This window comes from Podarcis cretensis (assembly GCF_951804945.1).
Source record: "Podarcis cretensis genome assembly, chromosome: 2".
NCBI classification, from domain to species: Eukaryota; Metazoa; Chordata; class Lepidosauria; order Squamata; family Lacertidae; genus Podarcis; species Podarcis cretensis.
Genome location: NC_137171.1, coordinates 66,204,647 through 66,217,948, shown reverse-complemented (window position 1 = coordinate 66,217,948; position 13,302 = coordinate 66,204,647). Strand labels below are relative to the sequence as shown.

The following is a 13,302-nucleotide window of genomic DNA, read 5'->3' as shown; positions in this document are numbered from 1 at the left end:
TTGTGATTATAGTTCCCTTATGGGAAGAACAGTCCAGATCAGTTAAATCCAACTACAAATGGAAAAACATAATCAAATGGTTTCAGGAGATTGTAGGAAGGCAGTAGTTATATGGCCACAAATGGCTTTTCTGCGCTGGTGTATCTTGTGGCAGGCCATGTTGGCTGACTGAAATTGTTCACTTGTGAAAATTTGTGCAGGAATTTTATGGATTCCCATCTCCTCTGTGCCCCCTTGACCCAGGCAATTTTGGAAGAAACTGATTTTCTGGATCCATTTCAGTTGGGGTTTAGGCCTGATATTGGTACAGAAACAGCTTGGGTTGCCCTGTATGATAACCTCTGTTGAGAGAGAGACAACGGGAACACGTCCCTGTTAATTCTTCTCAACCTCTTAGCAGCTTTCGATACCATCGACCCATGGTATCCTTCTGGAGCAACTGTCCAAACTAGGAGTGGGTGGCACTGCTTTGTGGTGGTTCCATTCCTACTTGGATGGTCATTCCCAGAGGGTGTTGCTTGGGGAACGCTTTTCAGCCCCATGGAACCTCCAATGTGGGGTTCTGCAGGGCTCAATCCTATCCCCTACATTGTTTAACATCTACATGAAACCGCTGGGTGGGGTTATCTGGAGGTTTAGAGTACGTTGTCAGCAGTATGCTGATGACACTTGGCTCTATTTCTCCTTTACATCTGCAGGTGAGGCAGTGGAAGTGCTGGACCTGGTGTCTTGTCTCAGTAATGGACTGGATGAGACCCAACAAACTGACACTCAATCCAGATAAAGCTGAGGCACTGTTAGTGGGTGGTTCTCTAGATCAGATAGGTGGGAGATCACCTGCTCTTGTTGGGGTTACATTTCCTCTGAAGGAGCAGGTTCGTAGTTTGGGGGTCCTGCTGGATTCTTTGCTGTCGCTCAAGGCTCAGGTGGTCTTAGTGGCCCGGAGTGCCTTCCATCAGCTTTGGTTGATGGCCCAGCTGTTAGGACAGGGATAGCCTAACTACTGTTGTCTATGCTCTGGTAACTTCAAGGTTAGATTACTGCAATGTGTTATAGTAGGGCTGCTTCTGAAGACAGTTTGGAAACTTCAGCTAGTGCAGAATTCGGCACCAGGTTGCTCACCAGAGCCAGATGGTTTGAGCATATTACGCCGATCCTGGTCCGATTGCACTGGCTACCAATTAGTTTCCAGGCCCAATTAAAAGTGCTGGCTTTGACCAATTAAGCCTTAAATGGCTCAGGGCCGCAGTACCTCATGGACCGCCTCTTTAGATATGAACTTACCTGGTCCCTGAGATCAGCTTCTTCTGAGGCCACTTCTTTGTGTGCCTCCTCCTCGAGAGGTCAGGAGGGTGGCAACACGAGAACGGGCCTTCTCTGCAGTGGCCCCCCGTCTGTGGAATGCTGTCCCCAGGGAAGTTCACCTGGCACCTTCATTATCCACCTTTAGATGCCAGGCAAAAATGTTCCCTTTTAACCAGACCTTTAGTTGATTTGATTGACATCCTATGCCCTTTCAAAATGTGGGGTGTGGTTTTTGTTTGGGGGGGTTATTGGGTTGTTTTCATTTTGATTGTGTATTTTGTGGTTTCATACATTGCTTTTATTGTTTGAACCGCCCTGAGACTTCTGCGTTTAGGGCGGTATATGAATTCTAATAATAATAATCATCATCATCAGTTCTCATGTATTTTATTTTTTGCTGGTTATATAAAAAGAGTGTTGGGACTATTGATGTGGCTCTCTACTTCTTTGTCTATTTTATTTTAGCACAAACTACCAGCACACACAGAGATCAGCTGGAAACCAGATGGCAGCATCTTGGCTATTGGTAATGAAGATGGGTATGTACTGACATTTAAGTTCATGCTAACTTTATATATGCAGTAGGCATTGTGGGTTCAAGGTCAGCACAGGGTGTACTTAACAACCTTCCAAATCTAACTTAATTTTAAACATGACAAAAATAGAAGTGGCTTACTTGGACATACTAAGCTGTTTAATTTTTATTTATTTTTTTGCTAGCCTGAGGAGTTGCATATATTGTTTTGGGAAGGCAGGTGGCAAACATTTTTGTTTGCCACATTATTCAACTTGTTAATTGATCATCTCTTCCTTTCTCCCCCTCCTTTATTTTTAATATTGCAGTTCTATTGAAATACTTCGGGCTCCTGACTTGAAACTCTTGTGCACCATCCAGCAGCACCACAAGCTCATCAATGCTATTCGCTGGCATCACGATCATGGGGCACAGCCAGAACTGAGTTACATGATAGCTTCTGGCTCAAACAATGCTGTCATTTATGTACACAATATCAAGAGTGTCATAGGTAACTCTTGCTCATGCTTTTAGAACCTGCCATCAGTCACTCTGTTCAGACAGCAAACTGGCAGTGCTGCTATTTCTCCTCTTCCTGGGCAATGTTGGTTCCTTCGTGGCTTCAAACACTAAAGGATTCTTCCTTCTCCGTTTGTTTGAGCAATGCTCTGTGTGTATGTGCGTCATTGCACAGATCTGCTTTTATGGAAGTGTCAAGAGATAACAGCAGCTAAGTCTGGAAACCTCGTTTTTTTGTGTGGTACAGCAAAAACCTGTGTTCCTGTGAAACTATTTTCTCAGTGAAGTTTGGCATTCATGGGAGATTTCTGAAAAAACTGTAAACTATATGATAAAAATAGCCTTAATGTTAGCATGTTGTCTTGGGTTTGGGGGGGGGGCGCTGGAACTAATGGGGTAACGGAGAACTGAAATGATGACAGTAACACAAAACTAGCATGTTCAGGAGCTGATTGTGCAGTCAGAGATTTGACAGAAATTATGTTATGCCCAACCAAAATTGTGATCCTGGACTGGTAATACCCGCTCAGATGAAACCATTAATCTTGGTAGATTCAAATTTGCTGAGCAAATAGGATGCAAGGAGTATATTGTTATTGAGTCACCATTAGCTTTGACCAGGAATAGGCAAACTTGGCCCTCCAGAGGTTTTGAGACTACAACTCCCATCATCCCTGACCACTGGTCCTGTTAGCTAGGGATGCTGGAAGTTGTAGTCCCAAAACATCTGGAGGGCCGAGTTTGCCTATGCCTGGCTTTGACAGTACGCTTTGCTTCCCTTACGTTGTGATGGTTGCATTTCCCCCCCAGTATTGTTGTGTTAAATCCACTGAAGTCAAACTCTTCAGAAATTCAAGCATTAATATTGTTGCTGTCTTGAGAGAACTGTGCAAGAAAACTATCCTTGGGAACAGATTACTTAACAGCACATTGGTGTGTATGGCATTAGCCATTGTGACAGAAGATTTCTAGAGTGTGGACATGGGCTACTGTTCCCTTGTGCTTGTGCTGCCGAGGGTCTCTGACCAAATAACATTGGCACCTTTAGAAACAATTTTTATTCTCTGACATGCGTTTAGGAACATTTGTCCAGCTGCTTCCAACACCATGTATTTTGTCTTTAGAAAACTCTCCAGAGAGACCTGTGACAATAACTGAACCTTTCCGTACTTTGGCGGGGCACACAGCTAAGATTACTAGCTTGTCTTGGAGCCCACATCATGACGGGCGGCTCGTATCTGCTTGCTATGATGGCACTGCCCAGGTATGATTGTGAAAGGGTTGTGATTTTTGTACAGTTCTTCCCTCTGCCGCCGCTAATTAAATAGATAAGGGATTTAGGGATGCCTATTTTGCTCTTCTTTTTAATCAGGCAGAGTTGTATCTTGAATAGTGGCTTCTTTTGCTACATTTTGTACAGAGTACGCAATATGTGTGTGCTTTGTTAGGTGTTAAGGAGGCACTTGTGTAAATAACTGGAGGCAGCTGCCATGAAAGGGTCCTGCTTTAGGATATTTTGTAGGTGAAATCAGCACTTTTATAGGCGGGTGCATTCTTGTATTTTGCCTTTCTTGCAAAACATAAGTAATAAGAAAAAACAACATAAGTTTCTTCCTAAGTGTACTTTGGTGTGTGTGTATATAGAATTCAGGAAGTGTACATTGGGTGTGTGTACACACAGAGAGAGAGGAAACTGATCTTGTACAAATATGCCATGAGCAAAAAATGGCAAATTAAGAAAAATGGGATGTGGGTGAAGAGAATGCCTATACAGATAGTAGGCATTCTTTGCACAGACTCTGTTGGAAGTGCTGCCTGCTGTACTCCAAAGTGGAGGGGTCTGGAGACTCAGATGCTCCTCCTTTGAGATGACCCAGTTGCATTAGCCTTCTTACTGAAAACAGGAAATGTTTTGACTTCTTTTCTTAATGTGAGGTTATGTTTACAGGTTTGGAATGTTCTGAAGGAAGAGCCTTTGCACAACTACAGGGGACACCGGGGCCGGCTGCTTTGTGTGCAGTGGTCACCTGTGGAAGCGGACTCCATTTATACTGGAGCAGATGACTTCTGTGTTCATAAATGGGTAGCTACAAAGCAAGAGCACAGCCGCCCTCCCCAAGGTCAGTAGATTGCTGATGTGTTGACACCAGGGGGACTAGGAAGGAGGTGAGGGGAAGTAGATGCATTTGCTTCATTTAGTTCAGTGTTTCTCAAACGTAGCCCTAGGGAGTGTTCCTAAGTCAGCAGGAATTGAGGCCTCATGAAGTGTGATGAAGATGAGAGCTCACCTGGCAGCATAGACAGAGCGCCAAAGAATGATGGTGAGCACAACTCATCAGTGCAATTCGTCTGGTTCACCCTCCTTGGGTGAGGGTGTGTGGCTATTCTCCCATGCGCATTTTGAACGCACACAGCTTTTATTTTCAGGACATTTCTGTTATTTTGTAGGTAAGAAGAACATTGAATTGGAGAAAAAGAGAAACACTCAGCTCAAACCAAAAGCCAAGAAGAAGAAGAAGCCCTTGGGGAAGGTGCCTTCAATACCGGATGTAAGTGACTGGGTGAATGGTGGTGAGAACGCGAAAGAGTCTTTCTTAGAGGAGAATGGCCTGTCAGACCAAGAGGGAGAAAAGGAGCAACAGGAGCAGGATACAGTTGAGAGGATTTCCATGGAAGGTATCTACTTTGTTTGTATGTTTTCTTACACCATCTGTCCAAAGATTCCCCAGATCTTGTTTAAAGAGCAGAAGGTCCCTCTCTGGTCTGCAAATGGAACTGTGGATATAATCATTTTCATACTGGTTCAAAGAGCGGAGATTAACTTTTAAGTGGTTATGAGAATGGCTGTCATCTTTATTCATTTTATTTGAAATTTGAATACCGAAAACAAAGTAGGATGAACCCTTGACATCTGGCACAAGTAAGATCTCTGGGCTCTTAGTTTATGTAGCTCTGAAATCAGACTGTGTTATCTTTGAGGTAAACTAAACTGAACTGGAAGTTGGCCTACACTTCTCAGCTCTCTTACACTTTACCTGTTTTTCTTTTTAAAAAAAATGATTTTTATTAACAAACCAATCAAATCACATTAGTTCCAAATTACAAAACCGAATTTTAAATTTTTGTTGGGGGTACCCATGCTTCGAGCTCAGAAAGGGTCCAATCATCTCTTATTTTCTGCTGCTTTGATGTTCACAGTTCTGTCCATTCATCTCTTTGTTATTTACCTTTACAAATCATCTTTCAATTTTCTTGTTATTATCGTATTTTTTTCCTTTCTTTATAACCTCAAAGTCTCCACAAGCAAGTTGAAACGAACGTTGTTATAGTCCTGTGTGGATTTTCACATTAATCCAAAAGTCATATTCAGACAGCAGACGCCATTTCGACATTTCCATAAAATACAGTCTCAGCATCTGCTCATTAGCTTTCTCAGACCTGTTGCTCCGACATCAATCTTTTCAGGGGGTTCTGCCAGATCAAACGCAGAGTCAAATATGATAACAAAACCGTGGCTTCCTCCCCCTCTTGACCGTCAATCCTGCAACAGAGCCTGTCTTGTCATGGCAGTTCTCTTTTAGAACTGTGTCATCCCAAAAGCCTTCCATTTCCTTTCCAGATCTTCCACAAAGCAAAGCCTTTGGTTAATAATTCATTTCCACACAGGTCATTATTCGATCTCACTTGTTATCGGTAATTGCAACGGTTCTTCTTAGGGGGGGTTGTTAGGCAATCACATAGAGAAAAAAAGAAAAGTTTCCCCCCCTCCTTTCCACCACGTTCCAACATACCGACATCTTTGATGTAGTCTTCTTTGATATATTTTCCTGTTCAGTCCAACCCGTCGCTCAGCTTTACAGAGGTCAATTCAGTTAGCAATCAATACTCCCTTTCTTCACTCGAAACATGTGCATTTGCTCTTCCTAATTGTTTATCTAGAGCTCCTGCAACCAGGTCACGATCAGAAGTAGCGTCCGGGAGAGCAAAAAAAACTCACACAAGGGCTTTCCGTCTAGTGCCCTCACCCCTTCCTTCTTTCGAACTCGGGGGTGATTTATAGGCAACCGCAGACGAGGCAGGGTTTTCCCAATACCCCTGGGAAAACCTGGGAGGCTAATTACTCCCATATTAGCCTCTTAATTACCTCGTGTGAGCCGGAGAGATGGTATTGTCGGCCATCTTCCAATGCGCCCCTAGTGGCCCCCTACACTTTACCTGTTTTTCAACCAGCGTTGAAAGCCAGAGGCCATGAAATATTTCATAGGAAATAAGAAGCATGTGAACATCAGTTCTATTTTGCCCAGCTTTTATTTATTTTTTCAAGTTTCTGTTTCTATAGCATGTATAAAGTTGGCCATTTTTATGCTAGACATTATGCAAATGTAGTTTTGTTATTCACTGTAGTTCATAAGGATTCTCCAGTGTGTTCACCGCTTGCCTGTGTGACCGATATTCCAAAACCACCTGTGATCCACAAGACCCCGCTTGTGAGGAAGGATCAGTTTAAACCAGGTAGGTATGCATCCTGTAGGAGAAATCTAGGGAGGCTACATAGGGTGGGGACATGTTAAGCCTTCTTTGCTTTAAAAAGGAAATACATTTGCTTGTATTACTAATTGTGGTTTAGCGCACCTGACCGTCAGCCATGCTGCTTGGGGCTTATAGGAGTCCAAAATACCTGGCGAGCACTAGGTTGGGGAAGGCTACTTTAGCTCTTAAATAATGATACAAGCCTGTGGCTAGAGATTCCCACTTGTAGCCTAGAACGATATTATGGCAACTCTCTTCTCAGGATCAGATTCTTCTATGAAGAGGAAAAAGCCTCGCTCCATCCTACCTCTCAGCACATCTATGGACCATAGGTCAAAAGAAGACCTGCACCAGGACTGTATGAGACTAGCAGCTTTCTTGCACTCCAAAGGTATGGGCAGCAAATTCAGTAATGATGACTACGCTTGACTGTGCTCAGCTGAAATTTGTGTACTGTTAAATAACATGGGTTGAAAATATGCAAAGTAGGCCAGGGTGTCTTTAATAGATGAATACATATGAAACAGTAAATTGCCATTCCAGAGATTAAGCAGAAAATCTACTTGCGAACAAAAAGACATCAAACTGAACATAAGAAGAATGTGTGTATGGGAGAGCCTCAATCTGAGTGGTCATCTGGAATCTGTTCTTGGGCGGGGGGGGGGGGGGGGCAAGTTCTTAAAGTAATTATGGTTTTAGGCCGGGCCGCAAACTTCACTGAGTTCTTTGTATATTAATAGTGCTTTATAAGTAATCGAGAACTGTAAAACTGCTCAAAATATTTTACCCTGTCATGAGGAACATAAACGTATATGTGAAACAGAAGGTGATTTTGTTTTCTTTCTTATAGCTCAGAATGAAGATATATCCTCTTGTTCAAAGGATCCTATCCATTTGGGGCTATTCACAGACAGACCTGCCCTGTACAGAATGATAGAAGCAGAAGGTTAGTCCTTGAATCCTAACTCAGGTTTTCCCACCTTCTTTTTTTTGGGGGGGGGGTGATATTTGTGTGGCTGTTTAGTACCTAGTGAATCCATCAAGCTTTAACCTTGAAATAAGTTGCTCCTCTACATTCTCTTGTACGCTTGTATGACAAATTGCCTAATATTCATTCCAACTACAGAAAATAAGGATGGTGTGGGTAGGGTGGGTGTTTAAGGGGCTGAGGTGGCAGCATTGTCTCAAAATTTCACCATTAAACTGAAGAGCTCATAGTAGAAAGCTGGTATAGACATTGTGTTCCAGTGGTGACTTGAATATTTTATCGTTGTTTTGCTTTACGCATTTTTCCGTTCTCCTTCTGTGGTGCTAACCAGGGAACACGTTTTGTTTCCCACAGGAAAAAGCCACTTGGAGAATGGACACCCGGAATTATTTCAGCAGCTCATGCTGTGGAAAGGAGATCTGAAAAGTGCTCTTCAGTCCGCTGCAGAAAGGGGAGAGCTGACAGACCAGCTGGTGGCCATTTCGCCAATGGGTATGTTTTGATATCCCTCACCCCGAAAGAAGCACCTGCTACTTTGCTACCAAGCAGGCTTAATCCAGACACAGCAAAACCAGGCTACTCTGAGGGCTTAGTAGCTGGACTCCGAAGAACAGAATAATTCTAAAGTGGTTTCCTCCCCCACAGTTAAGAATCCTGCGTTATCTTTACACTACAAGACAAGAATGTTTTTCCGTTCTTGTAGGAAGTCCTTTCTTGTATGTGTTCACTTCATTGTTGTATTATAATTTTGCTGTCACTGTTTCAGCTGGCTATCAGACCTGGGCATGGACTGTAGAAGCCTTCGCAAAGCAGCTCTCTTTTCAAGAGCAGTACGTTAAAGCCGCGTCCCATCTCCTCTCCATTCATAAAGTGTATGAGGCTGTGGAGCTGCTGAAATCACACAACCTTTTCAGGTTACTATACTCCTGTTGTTTTGATGGGTTACAATGTAGAACCCCCCCCCCCCCCGGCCGCTTAAAAACTAAAATACATTAAATCCTAGTTATTAAAAGTCCTGGGAATAGTGAACACTCAGATCCATTCCTTCAGTTGCATTTCTGGATATGTAACGAAGGAAAATGTATTGCCAGATAAATCCATAGCTGGCAGCCTTTTAAGTGGCAGTGGGCAAAGATGGATATCAAGTTTAGCGCAAGGGTGTAATAAACGGTTGTGTTAGAGCTGCGTAAGGAGCTGATGTAGTTACTTTTCTCATTTTAAATAACACTGTATTCTATCCCACCTGGTAAAGAACCTGGCCCAATTCACACATGTGTTCAAGCCCCAAAAGATCAAGTGAGTACTCGCTTGTACATGAACCATTGCAGATGAATGGTCATAGATAGGTCATATATGCCTGTTACTACGCAGATAAAATCCTTCCAGTGACAGTAATTCACACATACATGAAAGACTTGCCAACTTTTGAGCAATCGTGTGATTTCTCTACTGCTGTGCATGTGTATGTGAGCTTGTAAAGTTCACAGATAATGCAACAGTGCTACAAGTCATTCAAGTTAGACTGTTGCTGGTTTAGTGAATGCCTTGGCATCTGAATGAAGTAGAATCAGTTCATGATCATTGTTAGGATCAACTTCCTTTTGAAGTAAACAGAAGCGTGCTCGTTTTTCCTGTGCATTAGTGTGGTGTATCTAAATGGTTTTCTCATTTCCTCCAGGGAAGCCACTGCAGTTGCCAAGGCTAGGTTGCGTCCTGAAGATCCTGTTCTGAAGGATTTGTACACCAGCTGGGCAGCAGTGCTGGAGAAGGACGGCCATTATTCCATGGCAGCCAAATGGTATTGGTGCAAGCAACACTTTTCTTACTTTAAATGAGAGCTGTTTTGAACCTAAGAGCCAGGATCTCCTAAATAATTTGGTTGTTTTGGAGAGCCTTCCTTCCAACATGAGATGTTGGAGGGCACAATCATTTAATTGGTGCAGAGTACTGTAGAACTGTGATCCACAGATTTTGGAATGTGACAGCCAGCTCAATGCTGTTCACTTCAACCTGATCTTTGCCATCCTCAGTGTGATGTGCAGTAATGGCCATGGTGAATATTGAATCGCTTCCCTTCACCTGCTTCTTAGGCAGGGGTGAGGAACCTGCAGGTTGCCTGACGTACTGGGCCCACAAGGTCATTTTTCCAAAATTCCAGCCACCTGCACCTGACATCATATGCAAGGTAGAAATGCCAGCTGCAGACAGCAGGATGGATCTGATGCATAAGGAGTTGAATCCTGCTTCGTTCCCTCTAGGAGTGTGTGGATTGCCCCAAAGTTTCAACAAAGAGCACTAAAACACATACCTCTATTCTGATTGCTTCTTTTGTGCAGGGACATCAGTCCTGCTCAGTTGTGTCATGCAAGCCAGTTCCCACCAGGAAATGCTGCATAAAACAGGAATGAATTCCCCATGTATCAGTGATGGGCTTGAGGAATATCTCCCCCCACCCTGGGTGGGCCAACTTTTGATAGGTGTGTAGTCCTGCTCACCTGTCAATAGTTGGCCCATCAAGGTCAAGGGAGATAAAGATTTGCCCCTTTCATGCCATAAACGAACTTGGGTCTTAGCAGGGTGTTGCACTGGTGGTGCCAGACATTGTTTGTTTGTTCAACCAGCTTGATTTACATATGTATCTTAAATCTGATTTTGACCATCAGAATTGGACAAGCGTAAGCAATCATTTTAGTGATCTCATTTTGAGTCACCCAGTACTCCCTGAACCAGCCTTGATATAAAATCAGGTACTTCAAGAAAGTGAAAATGATTTTTTTTCATTTGTGAATTGCTTCCCATATGTTTTAAAAATAAAAACAATTTCAGATTTGGTACAGATGTAGACTGGGATAAGAATCTCCAGTTATAAACCTTTCTGGAAGAGGAAGGTCTTCATCAAGTGCTGTAAAGATAATAAGAGAGGGCACCTGCTGGGTGTTGCAGAGGGTGGGTGCTGCCACACTGGGTCCAGTTCACTGCCGCGTACAGAGATTGGTTGGGTGTCTAAAGGGAGAGACATTCATTTAGGCATTCTAAAGCTGCTGTAGCACTTTGCAACCAGAACCAGCATGCTGAACTTAGCTTGGTAGCGAGTCCAATTCTTTCAGCAGTGTTTTAACATGGCATTGATATTCTACTCCAGTCAGCAGTTGAACCACAGCACTTTTGCACTTGTTGTTTAGTCATGTCCGACTCTTCGTGACCCCATGAACCAGAGCACGCCAGGCCCTCCTGTCTTCCACTGCCTCCCGCAGTGTGGTCAAACTCATGTTTGTAGCTTCGAGAACACTGTCCAACCATCTCGTCGTCTGTCGTCCCCTTCTCCTTTTGCCCTCAATCTTTCCCAACATCAGGGTCTTTTCCAAGGAGTCTTCTCTTCTCATGAGGTGGCCAAAGTATTGGAGCCTCAGCTTCACAATCTGTTCTTCCAGTGAGCTCTCAGGGCTGATTTCCTTAAGAATGGAGAGGTTTGATCTTCTTGCAATCCATGGGACTCTCAAGAGTCTCCTCCAGCACCATAATTCGAAAACATCAATTCTTTGCACTAGATTAGACTTAACTTTTGACTTGGGTGGTTAAGTTGTCTTGAAACGAAGTGTCTGCTGGTGAAATAAGAGTTTCTTTTGTTGATGGTTCCCTTTCAGTTACCTGGGAGCTGCCTCTCCCTATGATGCAGCCAAAGTGCTGGCTAAAAAGGCCGATACCACCTCCCTTAAAGCTGCTGCTGAGCTGGCTCTGATAGCTGGAGAGAAAGATCTGTCAACGATGTTCTCCTTCAAATGCGCCCAAGAACTTCTGTCTTCCAAGAATTGGGTTGGGGCACAAGATGTCCTCCAGCAGCATGAGAGTTTGTTGGTCAGTGTGTGTTACTCCTTTTACTGTTGCACCATGGATGACTCTGGAGTTGTATCACCTGTTCAGTCCTGTGCATTTTTGTTCAGAGGGAGATACTGGTTAGCTTTGCAAGCCCAAATGATCATTCCTACTCAGGGTAAATGTGAAAAAGTGATTTCTTTTTCAAAAAATCTGAATTTTAAAAGTGCTCTTTTTAATGTATATTGTGTCATTTAAAATAATTGGTTTAAATAGTATATCTCTTTGTAATTCAATTATTAAAGTCTACCATCTTAATTGCTTGAAAACAGAATCCATGACTACAAATAGAGTTAAAGCCTGCTTTTTCATGGAAAAGTTATCAATAACACAACTTATGAGATGAAGTATCTCAAATGTGACAAGTTATACCATTCAACATGGTAATCTACTTCTTGTTTCAAGTAGAAACGCTGTTTTCACAGCTATTAGCACTTGCCTCTGAAGTGTTTATTAGTTTTAGACACTTCATGCAGGTCTGCTTAGTTGTTGTACGTGTATATATACAACTAGAGCCAAACAGAAATCCTTAAGCTACAGTCCAAATACATACTTACTAAGAAGTACTCTTCATTCAATACAGTGGTCTTATTTTTTCCTTATTGTTGTAAAATCAGAATTTCAGTTCCTGCCATAGGAAAATTCTGCTAATAGGAAATACCTTCATTATTTAAGCTTCCGATAAAATATTCCTAACTCTCCCAAGAGACATTTGTATTTGTGATGTGACGTCTACCTTTCAGCCATATAACCCCATTGAATACATTGCATCAAGTTTTACGAGAAACGTTCTGGATTGCTTTTCCTTTTCTGTTTAAATGAATCGGTCCCTGGGTGCCTTGTTCCTCCTGACTATGGTTTTAATCTACAGGGACAAAGGCTGGTGTTCAGCGTCAACGAATTGCTCCAAAAGTGCCTTGCTGAAAAGAATCTGGTGGAAAACCGAAGCCCATCCCTACCTTGCTACCACAGCTGGACAGTGAAGCAAGGCTGCTCTTTCACAGAAATGGTGGCCGATGTGTGGCAGAGCATATTTGGTGTCGATACTGCTGAGCAGTCCAAGAACCTGCTTGAACAGCTGAGAACTATTGAGTATCCTCCCGCTACTAGCCATAGTCATCCCAGGCAGGTAATTTGCATGTGGGCTCTGCCTGTATGGTCTCTCTGAATTGGAGAGAAGGGTGAGGAAAGGTGATCTCACTGCCATGAGTACAGTGCAGGATTAATCATAGTTCTTAGCCATGCTTTTCCAAAATGGGTCAAGAAGTTAGTGCTGTAAATCCCCATTTCAATCAATCCATTTTGTTCCTTCTGTATTTAGGAAAAGTACTGGTAGGGCGACTTTATGCTTCATTATGTATGCATTGTGTGCTTTGAGAGAGAGCTTGCATCAGTTTTCTTGACTTGCGTGTTTTCCATCATTTGGCGTTGTTTGCTAGGCAGGGGCGTCTTGAAGGAGTGAGCCAAGTGAAGAGACTCTCATCTCCCAAGGACTAGATGTCCCACTGGACATTCAGTATCCTGTTGAATTAAGTGGGACTTGCTTCTGAGTAGGCAGGCATGGATGTTGCTG

At 43.0% G+C, this 13,302-nt stretch overlaps 1 protein-coding gene across 2 annotated transcripts in view; it reads left to right on the top strand.

The window, feature by feature from the left end:
• GEMIN5 (gem nuclear organelle associated protein 5) overlaps positions 1-13,302 on the top strand; it is a gene marked incomplete at its 5' end in the record, with an annotated part of 28,524 nt that overhangs the window by 10,756 nt on the left and 4,466 nt on the right. For both annotated transcript variants that reach the window (XM_079968179.1, XM_079968180.1), the window contains 13 exons: positions 1,771-1,844; positions 2,149-2,330; positions 3,463-3,602; positions 4,287-4,458; positions 4,787-5,014; positions 6,743-6,850; positions 7,131-7,259; positions 7,719-7,814; positions 8,211-8,348; positions 8,623-8,770; positions 9,535-9,654; positions 11,501-11,711; positions 12,601-12,858. In XM_079968179.1, the coding sequence (XP_079824305.1) occupies positions 1,771-1,844; positions 2,149-2,330; positions 3,463-3,602; positions 4,287-4,458; positions 4,787-5,014; positions 6,743-6,850; positions 7,131-7,259; positions 7,719-7,814; positions 8,211-8,348; positions 8,623-8,770; positions 9,535-9,654; positions 11,501-11,711; positions 12,601-12,858 (2,004 nt within the window). The remainder of the gene's footprint in view (positions 1-1,770; positions 1,845-2,148; positions 2,331-3,462; positions 3,603-4,286; positions 4,459-4,786; positions 5,015-6,742; positions 6,851-7,130; positions 7,260-7,718; positions 7,815-8,210; positions 8,349-8,622; positions 8,771-9,534; positions 9,655-11,500; positions 11,712-12,600; positions 12,859-13,302) is intronic.